This window comes from Lepidothrix coronata, unplaced genomic scaffold (assembly GCF_001604755.1).
Source record: "Lepidothrix coronata isolate B3197 unplaced genomic scaffold, Lepidothrix_coronata-1.0 Scaffold127, whole genome shotgun sequence".
Taxonomy (NCBI): domain Eukaryota; kingdom Metazoa; phylum Chordata; class Aves; order Passeriformes; family Pipridae; genus Lepidothrix; species Lepidothrix coronata.
The window spans coordinates 899,759-917,185 of NW_016690307.1; the positions used below are offsets into that span (position 1 = coordinate 899,759).

The 17,427-nt window shown below is 38.9% G+C and overlaps 1 protein-coding gene across 3 annotated transcripts in view; it reads left to right on the top strand.

Moving 5' to 3' along the window:
* Window positions 1-17,427, top strand: part of RALYL (RALY RNA binding protein-like) — a 378,245-nt gene that overhangs the window by 285,225 nt on the left and 75,593 nt on the right. For all 3 annotated transcript variants that reach the window (XM_017826492.1, XM_017826493.1, XM_017826494.1), the window contains one exon: window positions 15,857-15,932. In XM_017826492.1, the coding sequence (XP_017681981.1) occupies window positions 15,857-15,932 (76 nt within the window). The remainder of the gene's footprint in view (window positions 1-15,856; window positions 15,933-17,427) is intronic.

The window sequence follows — 17,427 nt, forward strand, 5'->3', positions numbered from 1 at the left end:
ATCCCTGCCACGCCTGCCCTCGCTCATTGTTCTGACATGGCAGCAATACCATTTGAGTTTTTGCTGGCATCCTAGCAGACAAAAATGTGCTGTGCACCATCCATCATGACTGTCCTTGGGGGCATGTGTCACCAGGAGTAGCATATCCTGAAAAACCTGTTGAACCCAAAACTAAGCCACTGTCATCTTCAAGCAAGTTTTGTCTTCCTTAGGGGATAGTCCTTCCCACTCAACTGTATGACCCATGTTCCCAAACTGCAACAGGTATCAGAGAAACAAAACACAGTTTTTAATTTGGAGAGTACAGCCAGATATTAATTATTCTGTGGGCAAGTTTATTTTGCACATCTTGGAAAGAGGGATTATAGACTTTCAATATCTGATCAGGATTTGAGGAGCTGCGATCTCTTAAGCGCAGCAGGTTTGAGCACTGTTTTCAAGGGAGGTGTCAAATACTGGACTAAGTATTTGAATGTATGTAAAGTAGATATAGATCTTTCTGTGTTACTTGCTGCAAACAGAACAACAGTTAGAACAGCTTCTATTACCAGACAAAATTAAATGGAAAACTGTGCTGAAAAAAACATTAATCCACTCCAAACAGTGTTGCATCCCTCCCACATGAGAACTTGGGAATACCTTGAAGTGAGTACTGCATTTCTGGTGGGTAACTGATACTTGATCTTGGCCAGAATCCACTTATATGAGCTGCAGCTGAGAAGCATTTCCATGTTCTTGTTCATTATTTTTTTTCTAATAAGATCAGCCTTTAGAACTCTTTAAAATGGGAGACAGAGAGGAAATAAAAAAAAGGCTTCAGCGGTGTAAAAGCAAAATAAAGAACACGGTGTGCACACAGAACGGATTAATTGTCATTATTTATCCTGGAGTCTTTATGGGAGTGACTCAGTATCCTAGTGAATGGCATAGAATAAAATACTGAATGAAATGTACTACAATTTATTGTTTCCCAATGTTATTTTAATATCTTTGTGGATCACTGTATAAAAAGAGAATGAGCTAGGAAAGGGACGCAGCTGCTGCTTAGACAGCAATGCATGGAGTGAACTGAGTGGACACTACAGATAACACAATGCTGTGTACTCAAGCACACAGCCATGCTATGTATAACACTTCTTTTTCATAAATACAGCTGCAAACCTTGCTGAATCAGACGGAATTTCTCATTGTCACTTTTGGAACACCTCCATTACAGGCCACAACATCCTGAATCCCTAGGAGGCTGTGTTGCTAGATGTACTTTTTCCTTTTCCCCAAAATAAAGCAGCTTGGATTGACGGTGATCACATGAATAAGCAAGAGACAAATGTAAAAGATGAAAACCTTCTTCTTTCTTACTAGAGTTTCCTAAGACTCTACTTCCCTGAGATAAAAAAAAAAAAACAAACCAAAACAAAACAAAAAAACCAACCAAACAAAAAACAAACAAACAAACAAACAAAAAAGTCTAGTGGTCTGATTTATACAATACATGGTTGAATGGTGAAAAAGTAACCTAAATCTGACTGACTTGAGTGGAAGGTTACACTAACATTGAGAGCTTAAACTGTCATCCAAAGCCATCTCCTTTCTTAAAAGACCACTGCTTTTCCATTCTGACCTAATTGCTTGGAAAATAGGTAAAAAAATTTTTCAAGTATGCAATTATAACTGCTTATAAGATTCATAAGAAGAATCACTCATCATGGGAAAGGACTGTAAGGCTGAGGTTACAGCGGAGCACAGGTTTGTACAGCTGCCTGTAGGCTGTTGGGTCAATGTATATCAGGCCAGCATAAATATTTTTAAGGCTTTGTATCTTTGGCTCGGCTTCCAAGCAAAACCAGTATGTCATGATGCTAACAGCAGTGTCTGATAAGGAGCTGAACATGAAGAAGCAAAAGATTAGGAGACAGTATTCTGAAGCAATGTGTTGAATCACATTAATTTTTATTCGGAGGGATCATTCAGACCATTGTTTTTCTCTGGACATTTTTGGTTTTTGCAATGTAAGATTTAGGGATCTTATTTATTCTTGAATTAAAATAGCAATGGTAAGGTTTTAAAAATCTGCCTGCATCTTTCATCTCTCCTTGTACTCCCTTCCTCATTTTAAATGACAGGCGTGAGATTAGTGGTTTATGCAGTATGTCCAGAAGATTAATGTTTCCAGGTGAGCTTAGAGACCTGTTCCATTTGAACAGCCACCAGAATTTCTCATTACATAGAGGAGAAAGAAAAAAAAAAAAAAAAAAAGAAAGAATCTATCCACTCTAAAAGCTGCAGGTGCTGAGATTTAAGTTAGGTCCTTGGCACCAGTCTTGCTTTAACAATAATGATAGATAAGAGTGTCATATATGACATTTCTGAGATTAGAGAGTGTTTTGTTTGCTATATAGAGTAATTGGCTCCAGCATCCACTTCAACAGCAATCATTAAGTCCAGATTTGGGAATTCAATATTCTTTAGTGTTCCTTTGCAATCTTCTATTTTCAGAGACTGTGTGATAAAGATGATTTGCAAAACTTAACAAATAATTGTTCCAGTTGAAAACACATGCTTCTATGGTAAATATTTTCACACACAAGTATACACATGCAAATATATTTAGTAAAAGGAAAATGCGGGAACCTTGGGTTTACAAGGGTGAAAATTTTAATCTGGGGGGTTTGGGGGTTGTGTCTGTTTTAACTTCATGATGAAATTGGAGAAGAAACACTATGGCTTTTAATGAGATTCAGTGCAAAAATAAGGATTCTGAACTCCTTACAGGAATCTGATATAAGCCAAAAAATCCTTTGAGGATGTGAATGTTCAATTGGTGTTCATTGTCTTGTCTAGCTCTATGTATTTCATATCCCAACTGCAGCAGAGATTAGCTTCCAAAGCCTTTTCACAAACATTTGTGTTGTGTGTTGTAGTGGTTTGAACCAGGTTTTCCCCCTGAAGCTAAGAAAATGGTAAAGCCCCAGGGGGTGGTAAACCCCTAGAAGTTTTGAAGTTTTGTCCAATGGGCGCTCCTGCAAAATTTAAACATACCACAAGCAAACGGAAGAGATGAGTTGTAGTTTTGTTGAAGAAGTGGTAGCCGTGTCCTGACACCACGAGGGAAGGGGCTCTGAGCCCCTTGGGGCCTTTGGGGCCCCCCAGCCCCTGGATGGGGGGAGCTGCAGGGACCTGGAACAGGATAATGCTGGGCTAGGTGCCTGTAGTTATGCCAGGAGATGTTTTCTCCACCGTGGGCAGCGGCAGGCGTAGCAACAGACCAACACTGACTGGAGAAATGGTGGCACAGGGCCAGAAGAGATAAGACGAAGCAACAGAGACATGCAGCACCACAGAGAGGACTCTTGGAAGGAGACCCGAGAAAAGAGAGTCAGCAGCAGAGCTACAGAGTTTTGGAGGTAAGAACTGAACCAGACCCCCCAAACCTCCTTTGAGACCTCCGAGAGAGGAGGAGGAGATGGACTCCTATTAAGGAGAGGAGTCTTGGACAGGCAGCACTAGAGAGGAGCTGAGAAGCTCAAAAGCGTCCTGAACCTGGACCAGGACGGAGAGGAATGCAGAGGGGGGTGACCTTGGCCGCCCCCCCTCCCCACTGCTGCCAAGGTGGCAGCCTGAAGCAGAGCACAGGAGCTCTGCAAAGGGGAATCTGAATTCCCTGAAAATACCAGACTGTCACGAAGACCCCCCTGTACTTCATGATATGACCGTGGTGGAACGACTTTTGTCTGGGGTGAACGTAACCCTCGCTTGGAAACGATGGGGGTCGAGGGGCTTGGATACCCCCCTTGTGAGTGCTGGCAGAAATCCAGCCACAGCTGCTGCATGTGAAGAAGACAAATTGCTGCTGTAGAAGATACTCCTGCTCAGAGACTAGAAGGGATCTGTCCTTCTTCCCTCCTAGGCTTTTATTTGGAGGGGAGAAGAGATCTGATCCATTGTAAATACTGATCTGTCATGGTAGAGATAGTTGTGATCGTGTGTATAATGTATTATAATATTTATTTGTACAGTCATAGTAATATATTCCCTTTCCCCATTTGGAGTCTGGTGTGTTTTGTCTGGAAAAAACCCATCTCACATCGGATTAAGATGTGACAGGGGGCTAGGACTAGGGAATTAGATTTTGAGGATCTCAAACCATGACAGTGTTTATGTGTAGTTTGCTCAATAAATTGGAAATCTCATTGGAAATCCAACAGGTTTCTGGGGGAAAGAATTAACTCAGAGTGGAGGAGCTCTTGGTTCCTTTGATTTCTGAGACAAAATGACATATTTTCTGAGTGGCTAATAGAAATCAATAGTTTGTAAGGCAAATCTAATGTAGATAGAATGTTACTGGGAAGTATAGAAGAAAGTCAATCCAGTTAAGGTAAGAGAGTGCTGAATGTTCACTGAGAGGTTCACTAGCACTGTGTATTAATATGCATGGATATTTATACTTTTGTTTCTTTAAAATTTAACTGAAATATGTCATATGGTCCTTTTGGTAATACTTTTGATATTGGGATGTGATTTAATGAATTTCAAAATAATTACTTTATTTCCTAATATGATTTTTAGTAATCTCTTACATTTTTTCCTTGTTTCATTATTTGTGCAAATTTATGTCATTGTTAGTATGTAGTACACCTTAAACAACTTATGGGAAAACCTCTGAAGCAGCATATAAAGTGTATCTGTATGCAAGATCAAATATAAATTTACAAAAGTAACAGCAGAAGTCCAATAAATCTCAGGGAGAAGGGTGATGTTGTATGTTTAGAGAAAGGGTTTTTGACATGACTTCTATGATTTTAGTTATTACTAATGAGTGAAATGAAAAAGGGTTTGAGGGGATGAAGGATAAGGGGATCATAAGGCCAAAATATTGCTCACTTTTTTTTGAGAAACACATTTTTTTCATTAAAAAATACACCAATATGATTTATCAGCAAGAAGAACAGAGTAATAGGACATTTATGTAGTCAGCAAGGCTATTTGAAATTGTAGTAATTTCAGGTTCCAGCTAGTACCAGTTAGGTACTAATAAAATCAGTATGGGAGGAAAGATAAAACATCATGCTTTAGGATTTAAAGTAATCCTAAACTACTAAGCATTTTAGGAGGAGGATCATGCTGAGACAATAAGAGAATGGAAGGAAAATAATCTTGTTTCTAACTAGTTTGAGGTTCTTGTGGCTACTGCCAAAGCATCTGGGGCAGCTGGAGGCAGAAAACTACAGTATGTGAACTATCAGTTTGTCAAGATATTGCATTTTCTCTATTCCTATCAACTCTTTTTATATTTTCCTTGCAGAAATGCCAAAGAGATACAAATAAAACAACACTGCATATCATTTATTTTGAAGCTCATCGGTATTTCCAATTATTAAATGTCTTGCTTTTGCAATAGGCTTCTATGCTGTTGCAGTTTGGTTGCTGAATTGAATCCACTGAGCAGCTTCATGCATCGGCAGTGAAAGAGAGTTATAACATGGTTAGTACCTAGGCATTGCTAAAATGCAAATATTGGATTTGTCATAGCTTTCTTTTTTACGTCATCTCCACAATAGTATTTTCTTCCATATGCCAAGTATCAATGGAATTTTCTCCACTTCTGCCACCCTTCTATTTAACACAACCCTGACATTTTAATAAAAATGGTAGGCTTTATTTTAGTGAGTACCACAGGGCATATCACTGCTATGTTATTTTATAATACTAAAACTATAATAGTATAAGGGAATATTTATGGGTTTTGCATGATAACATGTGAGCTAATTCTGTGAATGTCCATTATATGATTTACAATCCTTGTGTTACAAAGACAAAACTTTTCAGAACCCTATTACATGATATACTGGATATAAGGAAATTCTTTTTCACATGGGGGTGGTGAGACTGCATCAGGAGGTACCACCTCTGAAATTGTTTAAGGCCAGGTTGGACAGGACTTTGAGCAACCTGATCTACTGAAAGATGTCCTTTCCCATGGTAGGGGAGTTGGACTCCTTGATGTCCCTTCCAACATACACTATTCTGTAAATCTAAGAGTCTATAATTTGGGACACAAGTTTTTGTAAAGTTGACACTGAAAAAATTACTGTATCTCGAAGGAAATTCTAGAAGACTTGTGCAACAAAGTGAATTTGGAGCTTGAAAAGATCCCCCTCTATTGATCCTCTAATTCAGAAAACCTGGAAAATGAAGATTATGGCCAGAAAGAGGGTATATAGAACAACTGGAAGTAGTTAGGACTAGTTGTTTTGGAGCAGTGGGCTTATTCAACTGAGGTGGAACCAAGATGAAAGCTTAGATCATCTAAGAAAAGAACAGAGAAAATTAGAGGGAAAAATTCAGGTCAAAGAATGAAGGTAAAATCAGACATGATTTGGAGAGGAATATTATTAGAAAGTGGTGGAAGTGCTTTTGGGACTGCAGAGGTCCATTTGTGTCTCCCCACCAGCTTCGTGTGATCAGTGAATGCCATTGCTCCAGACTCAGTGAAACCCGCAGTATGATTCCTCTTGATCTGCTGTCAGCCTGGGTGAAAGCCTGTGGGAATACCCTCAAGGCCAGATGTATCCCTGAATGTTTTGACGGTAAAGATCAGGGTGTCAAAAGTCACCCCTCAGTGATGACTATAATGCCAACAAACTCCAGCCAGCCTTTCAGAGACACACACCGCCCTCACACCTACCAGCACCTTGAAAGTGTCCATCAACATTTTCTGCCCCAAACCATCACCTGCTGCCCCTGCTTCCTGCCCCTGGGGCTACTAAGGCCTCCTGCACAACCCAGAAAAGGCCCCAGGCTACAACGCGCAGAATGACATGTGCATTGCAAGCATTGCTGTGGAAGCTATTCTGCTTGTGACACCCAGAGAACCTTGGCTAAATTTGCTTTTCAGATTTATGAGAAAATGCACTTCAAATGTAAGCAAACTTTGTTGGAATGTCCAAAATATATGGTTAACAAGTGCAGACAAAATAATCTTAGTAATTTTTTGTAAAATGTTGCTATTGTGATTGTTATTTTAGGAAAAATAATTTTTGTTTTTGTTTTAATTAATAAAGTTGACCATATTCAGGAAAAATAGTGAGAAAGATGAAAGGATTGGGACAATGGGGATTGTGAATTTTTTCATATACTACAGATTTCAATTGTCATGAAAAACTGTTGCTAGGACCATGAAGCTAACATTAGTAGGAGAGTTAGATAAAAGGCCGTGGGGCAGAGAAAGCAGCCAAGTATTAGAAAGAAGAGAGAAAAAATGTAGTTTGAAGACAAGTTGAAAATGACTCAGGTTCAGGGCATGTTCCCTAGAGTAAATCATATTGAAATCTGAAAAAAGTATATGAGGGACTTTCATGCTCTATCTGCACTACACTGTTTAATGTTGCTGCTTGGGGCTAATTGCAATGCTGAGAAACTCAGACATCTAGTCAACATGAAGCTTTGTCTGGGTCTCATGGTAATAACTATCTTTTGTTATCAGAGAAAAGCAGTAGAGAGTTTTTGTTGTCTGCTGCCTTGTAATGGCTGTGCTTCATCTGAAAGACGACAGATGCTCTACTTCCTATTTGTAAACAGCATCTTTACCATGATCAAGAGAAAGCAAAGGCCATCCTTTCCTCACTGGAAAAAAAGAGCTGCAAGTCAAGGCCCATTTCTGTTTCTCATTAACAGCCACAATGAGATGGTAGAGTGTGAGCAGGGGTTGGGATATTATGAGAGTCCTTGCTTAATTTTTTTGTTATTGCTGGATAGGCTTATAATTAAAACAGTCTCTTTTTTCCTGAAGATAACAGAAAGTTCTTGAGGTACTTTTCCGTTGCTTTCTTGTATCCTCATGGCAATGTTAATCTTCTGCATGTGCAGAATTTGCTAGTCCATGTGTTAAACAAACATTTGGTATGAAGAAATCTTGTTCTCTGGCTGGGAAACAGAAGCTGAAAACTTGATTAAATTAAAAGGATCTTCTTACAGGAAAACTATACTTGCCTGCCTCTATTGTTAGGCTCTGGTGGGGTGAAGTGCACATGTGACAGCCAGCTTCCTGGCTACCGTGGCACAAACCACGCTGGGGATTTCCACAGTTAACACCCAAACTCCAACAGTCCTTACAGAGCTGGTCTGTAGATAAGTGGCTATGGCCACAAAGTCCACTTGTAACCGAGTCTGAATCTCTTGCATCTGCAAAACAAGAGTGTGGAACCTCCTGTAGAGGAACCCTCAAGCCCAGTGCTGAGGAGGAGGAGCGGGCAGGGTTTCCAGAAAGAGAGTTTCCCTCCTTCCCATAGGAATCCCTTTACAAGACATGCCCTATTCTCTGTGGTGTTCCTTCCCCTGCAGCCCAGTACCCCAGCATGATTCCTGCCATATCACAGTAATCGATCTGCAGGGATTCAAGCACCAGAAGAGAAGCAGTTTGCGAGGTCTTGGCCACTGACTCTGCAGTCATAGTACAGTCCATGGACAGTCCATCAGAGGCCACAAATAAGCATTGTCCCTTCCCCAGGCAGAAGCGATGCCTCTCCACTGGTCACAGACATGGACCACTGCCAGTTGTACAACCAACGGGGCCAGAAAGTTCTGCCCAGTGACTTCGTTGTTACTTGGAGTGGGAGGTGAAGGGATGGCAGCAAACATAAAAACAAAGGTAGAACAATGTTCCACCTCAGCTGTGAAGTACCCTAGCATCCATTCTGCAGCTGACTGCCCTCTCCAAGACCCTGAATGGTTTGTGAGGGGCATAGAGACAGGTCAGGATTTCCCCTTTTAGCTGCCGCCTGTCCTCACACTAATCCAATTCCCTGGGGAACAGAAAAAACTTTCCTGTAAGACAACGCCTGACAGTTTTGTTACTGAATGGTGTTAGGAGTGATAGCTTATATAATCCTATAGCCTCATTTCATTTTAGCAGTATTTAATGAAAGAAGAAATGGTTGAACAAAGCTATTTCATATACTATTCAACAAGCAGCTCTTTCTGTAGAAGCATTAACAATAGCTGTCATCTTTGTACAAAAAAAGGCTTCCAATTACTTCAATGCTAAGAGAAAATCCAAATGCAGCTGAGAGCCCCACAAGCAAATTATTTTTAATACCATTATGGAAAATGAAAATGTGTGACCCAGACCTTCGTTTAATATTTTACTAGCCTTGAAAGTTAATTTGAGTTTGTGTTCAATTTTCTGGGAAATTTCATCTTTACAGCTGTGCAATTTGGGCACAGAATGGAAAAGAACTGAGAGCTGTCCTTTTCTCTCTGCTTTTTTCACATGCTAGAGATGGGGAACAGTGAGTAGATGACACGTAATCAATGGAACATATAAAGAATAAAGGAAGTCTATGATGTAAAAAATGTCATATGACTTCATTAAAATTCCTTTAGCAGGCAGCAGGGAGATTTATAAGACTAGTAGATGGAAGAGTATAAAAAAAAAAGATAGATTAGCTTTAGCTTTGCTGGTGTTCAGTTATGCTATAAATCATATGACTACAGGCTTTCTCTAAATTGCATCTACCTCTTGGTCTTTCTTTTCTCTCCCATATACTTTGTGTTATCTGAAAGAGTAGAAAATGCATCCTGATTTCTCTCTATTCATATCTCTCTCTGTATATAGATTGTAAATCAATTGTGTGAACTCTTTCTCTCTATGTTAATTTAAATTACCATTAAATGTTGGTCAAAAGCATAGCTAGTTTGGAAGTAAACAATTACACCCCTTTTCATTCAAAATTTAAGTCATGCAAGTGTAGAGTTTTTGAAGGAATGTCTCAGGTTCCGCAACCATTCACAAGAATGTGTGGAAGAACATCTGATGAAACATGTCTTAGAAAATCAGCTTTTGAGCCATAGAGGTACTTAGAGTTTCCTTGGCTCCAGGTCTCAGTTTCCAGTCTTTCTGACATGGAGCCCACACTCAGCAGTCACATCATTAATACCTAATTATAGGGACTTGGATCCGTTCTCTTTCACTGGGTGAAATGCCAGTCAGCAGTGGTCCCTGAGTCATGTCCATTGTCTACTTATATCTAGAAACGACTTGGGGGATGTCCTAGTTAGGACAACTGAGATCAGTTCATCATGGTATGGGTGTAACCCAAAACTGTGTATTCTATAGCCTTCCATGCCATTTCCCAGAAACTGTTGTCAATAGACTATTCCCACCCTCTGCCCATAGAGCCTGACTCCTCAGGCTATAAACTAGGTGTTAAGAGGCCTGTGAGATAGGAGGATGCTCTTGTCCTCACACCCTTTGTGGAACTCCCTGCCCTGAGGGAAGCACTGAGCATTCCTACCTGAACTGGAGGATATATAATCTTGGAGTCTTGGAACATTTTTTTAACCACTCCTGGAATCCAGAGGAAGACTGCATCTCATCGCTCTCAACCAGACTTAGACCACCACCCTCAGCTGGACTGCAATCACCACTTCTGACCAGACTGCAACAGCTCTCCCACCAGCAGGTTTTTCCCCTCTCCCTTTACTTTGGACTTAAGCGGGGCCCAGGGAACACCACTTTGTTCATGCCCCCAAGGTACTGGGTTATACATTTGGGTTTTGTGGGTTAAGACCAATTGTTTGTTTGTATGATTGTACGTACTGTATTATTTTAATAAATTATTATTCTGATTTATAATCTCTCCTTTGAGTTGAGTTCATTTCCCCTGCTGGTTAACTCTTAAAACAGCACAGGGGAGTACTTGTAAACTGGGGTAAAAGTCATGTCAGGAAATAATTTAACAATTTAATATAAGAGGCAACTGATTACTAGTGCCTAGTCTATTTAATTTAATCGATTAGATATAGCTTCAGACACAGCCTCTTGATTTGCAGCAGAAAGCCTCAAAGTCCCAGTTTTCATGAGTTGAACTAGTGCCTATTGAAGATTCTTGTTTATGGCATTTGTTTTTGTGAAACAAAACAATTGGTTGATTTGGGGATTGTTTTTTTCTTTTAAATAACCCTTTTAAAAAAATCTGAAGGGCAGGTGGCAAGAAATACTGAAATACTTGTCAGGTATGAATGCTTTTTAGGTATCATTGCTTACACTTACAAAGCCTGTTTAAAGTCAGATGTTGTCTTCAGGACCAGATTCTCAGGTTGCTTTGCCAGGGAATCTGTGAGCAAAGCACCAAGGCTAGCTGACACTGCTTCTCCAAAAATGGGATGATCATGCATCAGAGTTTCCCTGGTCATTGACTGCCCAGAGGAGGTAGGCAGTCAATGGCAGGAAACAGTGACAGCAGAAAGGCAGATCATGCTGTGTGGAGTTGCTCTTTCAGACAAATTTATGTAGCCATTGAATACAATCACTGCCCTCTATAATGGTATTCATGCTCTTTTTAAAATTATTTTTATTTTTTGTCATTAACTACTAAGAACTTTTCAGTATAACTACAAATAAAAATACCATGCTTAAAATTAGATGTATTCTGTTGATGACACACAACTTTGAATGAAATCTAGATCTAATATTTTACCTAAAGTCAGCTATGAGAACAGGAAAATATAGAACTTAAAATACATTTCTTTTAATAAAGTAATCTAATTGGATTCTGAAAACTCAGAGAGACCAACCTACTACATTACAATGTGCTGTTCTCTGCATAATCACTTTTCTATTCATAATGTTTTCTTAGTATTTTGAATTTCAGTGATGATTTTATCTCAAAGTGGATGTCTAAGTGAACATTTATAGTATACAACAGAGAAAGTAATGTGAAAGTCCCTGGGCTGCTCCATTCCCACATAGAATCATACAATTATAGAATATCATAGAATGGACCTTAAAGATCATCTAGTCGAACCCCCTTGCCATGGGCAGGGACATCTTCCACTAGATCAGGCTGCTTAAAGCCCCATCCTACCTGACCTTGAAAACTTCCAGGGATGGGACAGCCACAGTTTCTCTGGGCAACCTGTTTCAGTGTCTCACCATGCTCGCAGTAAAGAATTCCTTCCCATATCTAATCTAAACCTACTCTCAGGTTGAAGCCATTATAACTCGCTCCATCACTTCATGCTTTTGTAGAAAGTCCCTCTCCAGCTTTCTTGTAGACTCCCTACAAGTATTGGAAGGTCACTACAAGGTGTCTCTGAAGACATCTCTGCTCCAGGCTGAACAACTCCAATTCTCTCATCCTGTCGTCATAGGAGAGGTGCTCCAGCCTTCTGATCATCTTGTTGGCCCTCATCTGGACTTGCTTAAACAGGTCCACATCCTTTGCTGCAGACTTGAAAGCTGGACACAGTATTCTAGGTGGGGTCTCACAACAGCAGAGTGGAGGGGCAGAATCACCTCCCTCAACCTTCTGGTCACAATGTCTTTGATGCAGCCCAGGATAAGGTTGGCTTTCTGGGCTGCAAGAGCACATTGCCAAGTCATATCAAGCTTCTCATCCACCAACAGCCCCATACCCTGTTCTCAATCCATTCTCTGCCCAGTCTATATTCATGCTTGGGTTTGCCCAGACCCAGGTGTGGGACCTTGCACTTGGCCTGAGGTTTACACATGTCCTCACATGAGGTTCTCATGCCTATTAAGGTCCCTCTGGATGCTATCATTTCCCTCCAGTGTGTCAACTGCATTGCACAGCTTGGTGTCATTGGCAAACTTGCTGAGTGTGCGCTCAATCCCACCGTCTGTGTCACCAAAGATGTTAAATAGCACCAGTCCCAATAAGGATCCCTGAGGAATGCCACTCATCAGTGGTCCTCACTTAGAAAATCTACCTATTTAATACTACTTTTTGTGTGTGACCATCATCCAGTTCCTTATCCATCAGACGCCCAATCCATCAAATCCATGCCTCTCCAGAAGCAATGTGTATCTTGTCAAGTTGTCTGGTACATATTCATGTACAAGCACAGTATCTAATTTAACGTCTCTGCATTCCATGGGGTGGAATCATTAGCACAGGTAAATCTCTGTGCTGCAGCCAACAAATTTATTTGGCAAACAGTTTATGATCTAGTAGATGTAAATGTCTACTGTGAAACTAATGATGGATGACGGAAGGGAACAAGTTATCTCACAAGATTTCCAGTTGGAATAGAAATAATCTATCTTGCAAAATGTTGACAAGTTCACTTCTAATCTTAGTTAGAAAATTGAGGCTGGAGTAGATAGTGCTGAAAAATAATGGGGTGAAAATCTGTTCTAACTTTTCAAAGCATTTCCTACATCCATTCTTGCCTCGCTATAAAGTGCTTAGGGAATTACAGAGCTATTCAATCACTTTCATACTAACAGAAAAGCCCCATGTGCACAGCTTTTCTATGAACTATTTCCTGTGTTAAAGAGAATTTTTGGCTATTACTATCTGTATAAAGTAGTTCACTCTTTTCTGCTGGCACATTTAGAAATTTATTGAAGTGTGAGGGAATCTTAACTTATTTTGAACAGCCTTGCCACTGTGTTTTTCAGTGTTACCTTTTTGACATTTTTGATTGAAATAAAGAGAATACAAACCAAACACCCTTTAGCCTTCTATACAATTCACCTTTTTTTTTAAAAGTGGGTCTTCTAAAGCTGCAAATGTAGGTCTATAAGAATAATCATCAAGATAGTATTGATCTGTCCCAGAAGGATATGAAAAACTTTTTAAAGCCTATTAATGTTCATATGCCTTAGAATAGTGACCAGGGATATAGCTCTGAAACAGTAGCAGATGAGAGACATGAAAAAATTGTGAATATTATAGCATTGTGAAGACGATACCACAGCCTAAGGTATTTCCCAAGAACAGATCATAATTCTACTTTCTATCCTAAAATCTGTCCTAGTTTTAGTAGGAGATGGTGAAAGTCAATGCAGTCAACGACCTTAAATCTGACATATTAAAACAGTGTGAAAAGGTCTAATTATCATAAAGGTCATAGGATAAAAATTTTGTTCCAATTCTGTTATTTTCAGAGCCAATGGAAATGTGACACCGCTATCAAAATTCCTCAGTGGCTTTCAGAAATGCTTGGTCTTTACTTTGTTGATTCAACATTGTAGAATTTATATTTCTTGAAATAAGGGTATCATAGCTGATTTTTTAACAAAAATTAAAGACAAAATAATATATATTTAATAAAGCTCTTGCTCAAAATTAATGGCAGGAAAACATTTCAAGGAGGTATGAAAGCTGTCTCCAATGTTCGTCCAATTTCAGAGAGTTAGTTAAAACAAGAAATTAAATATTTTACAAAAATTTATTATTTATTAGTAACACAGGTGCTACAAAACAAACTGAAATCAGATTTAATTTCAAGATGTTTTATATGTGGAAAATTTTACTAAAATATTTTATATGATATGGTTCTAGATAAAAGTATTTAATTTCCAGTCCTTGTATAATTTTAAATAAGTGTTGGCTGAACTCAAAATATCAAATTTAGATGGAAAACAAGTTTAAAATTCTTTTAAGTTCTTTTAGATGATTGAAGCATGAAATTTCCAATGGAAAAATAGTTCCTGTTAAAAAAAAAATCTAAAAGACATACATTTTCAATATTTCTGACTGTTAAGAAAAGTCAGATTGATATTTTTTATTCACTTTGTGTGAAATGAAAGTATCCAGTCAATAAGTCTCAGGCTTTTACTGCATCTTTTGAGGTCAAGAATAATAAATAAAAATATTTGAGCTTTTAACCTTACTGCACTGAACAGTGTTATTTCCTCATTCTACACCTCAGCTTTCTACTTCTCTTTTCCCTCCACTACGCTCAGTTTTAGGTTAAACATTGACTTTACCAAGAACCTGTATTTCCTTGAAAGTCTTGATCACCACATGATTCCATGTTTAATGGGATACGATGTTTTGTCACAGCAATTTTACACTGGAATAACTCCAGTGATTTTGTTGACTGTTGCTCTTTTTTTATATTAGTGAGAAGAGATTTATTTGCAGCATTCCTCAAATTGCATGAAATTTGTTTCCTAATAAAAGTTTCACTTTATCCATGTGATTTGCTGTAATGTCAACTTTGCAACATTCAATCAGAGTGGAGGAGCATTTAATATAAGTTTGTGTTTATATAAATAGCTTCCTAAGCTCAAGAAGGTATTCTCCACAGAAGAGTCTGTGCTTCTTTCTCCATGTGTAACTGTTACAGCAATCATAATAAAGGGCATGTATTTCCTGGTATGTCTTTGAGTATGCTTCAAATGAAGAGATAAATTTGAGAACAAACAGGAGTAATGTCTATATAAGCTTGACTTCTGTTTACATTTAAAAGATGAATATATAGGTATAAGTAAACTTTTAAACAGCGTTCACAAGATTTCTGATCTTGTTGAGAACAAGAAGTATCTGCCTAAGATAAAGTATTTGCAAAAACAGATCATCTTTTTCTCCAAAGAAAGATGCATTTGGGGTAGGAAATAGATACACTCCTGTTTGCTTTTGAAGAGTTACTTTCTAAGTGAACAGTGAAGAAGCAGTTAAAAATCAGTGTGTGTTTCTCTAGACCCTAAAAGGGAACTCTTCAGAACCATTGCAGTCCTCCACAACAGAATTTGACTTGAGATGATAGTTTGTTTCAACATCTAAGTTACCATTCAAATATTCTTTTGTAATAGAATTACTCTACTGGCTTCACCTTCCTGAATGGAAACTTGTATGTTTAAAAATGTCATTTCTCTCCATCAGTAATTACTGATATTTTGCCTAAAATCCTCATGTATTACAGTAAGAATTTTTAGGAAAGTATTACAGCATCAGTTCAGAAGAGGTAAAAACTAGACAGGTGTTTTAAGTACCCTGTCCATTTTCACTGCCTATTACTCATTTTCAGTGACTTGAAGATGCCTTTGCCAATTCACTCTAACTTCCAGAAGTTTGACTTACTGATATCAAATGCTTGCTTTCAGATATCAACATGGCAGGAGAACCAAAACCATACAGACCAAAACCTGGCAACAAGCGGCCACTTTCAGCACTTTACAGGTAAATGAGATTTCACTGTAACTTACTCCAGGTCAATTTTTATCGAAAAAATTATGGTAGTCTGAATTGTATCTTCTAGTGCTACTGTGCAATATTTACCAAAATTATAATGAAATGCACAATAAAATTTTAAACCTGTCATTTACTAAATCTACTGACAAAAAGACTGGTGCAGTGATCTGTGAAGTGTTTATTAATGCTCCCACTACTAGTACTACTATGAATAATTTTTTTGTTTTGTTTTGTTTTTAACTGAGTGCTATTTCAATTTTAAATCCCTATGCTTTATTGCTTGGTTATGGCCTCATTTTTTGGTGACTTTTTAATTTGCAGCAATCAGTTGAAATAACTAATAATCTCAGAGCAACAAAACTGTTGACAGATTTTTCTGTCAAGGGTGAAAGCCAAGTTCTGACAAGACAGGACTTCTTCCGTGGCTGTTTGGGAGGGCATTAGTAGTGTCTTTCTCCTATTCCCAAGTGCCTTTTGTCATGGAGTTTGTACAAACTTGAAGAAACATCCACTTTTTTTTTTCTCAAAATCAATTAAGCTTAGGGAAGCTTTACAAATTGTTAGGGCTACCATGCCCACATGTATTTCTGCTCCATAAACTTCACTTCTCGTAAAAGTACTACAGAATTTATTTGTGATAGAAACAGTTCCAGGCGTGGAGAAAAACATACAGCAATTGACAGGATTTTATTATATGGACCTTACAGTTATTATATGGACTTTACTGTTATTATGTAGTTTCATTGTATTCACACAGTGCACAGCCTGGACAAGCCCAGGCTTGCCATGAGTTTGCCTGCTCCCTGCTTCCCCCGCTCCTCCCCCTTTTGCCCGTGTCCCTATCCTGGTTTGTCCCCTGCTTGTCTGTCTCATGCTCTGCCCTATGTTCTGGCCCTTTCCCCTCCCGAGCTGATAAAAGACCAGGTGCACACATGAATAAAGGATTCTACTTGCACCCTCCCTCGTGCCCCGGACCCGTGCTGTGCCATGGTCCCATCCTCCCCTTTCGGACCGCAGCATTTATTCTCCAGATCCATGAGAGGAAATAGGGCGATTTTTGCTGTAGCTGAAATGCAGATAGACTGGCTCTGAGACCAACATTGAAGTCATTCACAACTGAGCAGGATTTTTCATGCTGAAAATTCAAAGGTGGGATCTCAGAATGAGAAAGCCAGGAGCATTCTAGATTTGAGCATCCATGCTACATAGAAGTAATTTGAAGTTTTAAATTGCTGCTCTTAGCTGAAGTGATAGAAATATTGTTTTTTGAGAAGAGAATCCCTGTTTTATTACTACTCTCAACTGCAAGCTGCTAAACTATGTAAATGTTACTGGTAGCCATGGTCTACTGTGTCCCTCTGCCAGTATTTCAAAAGATTTTGGAAGACTTTCTGTGATTTCTGACATTTATATGCACTTTCACCTCTGAGCTTCCGAACTATTTCTCATAAATACTTGTTCTGCAGACAAGACAGGGATAAGA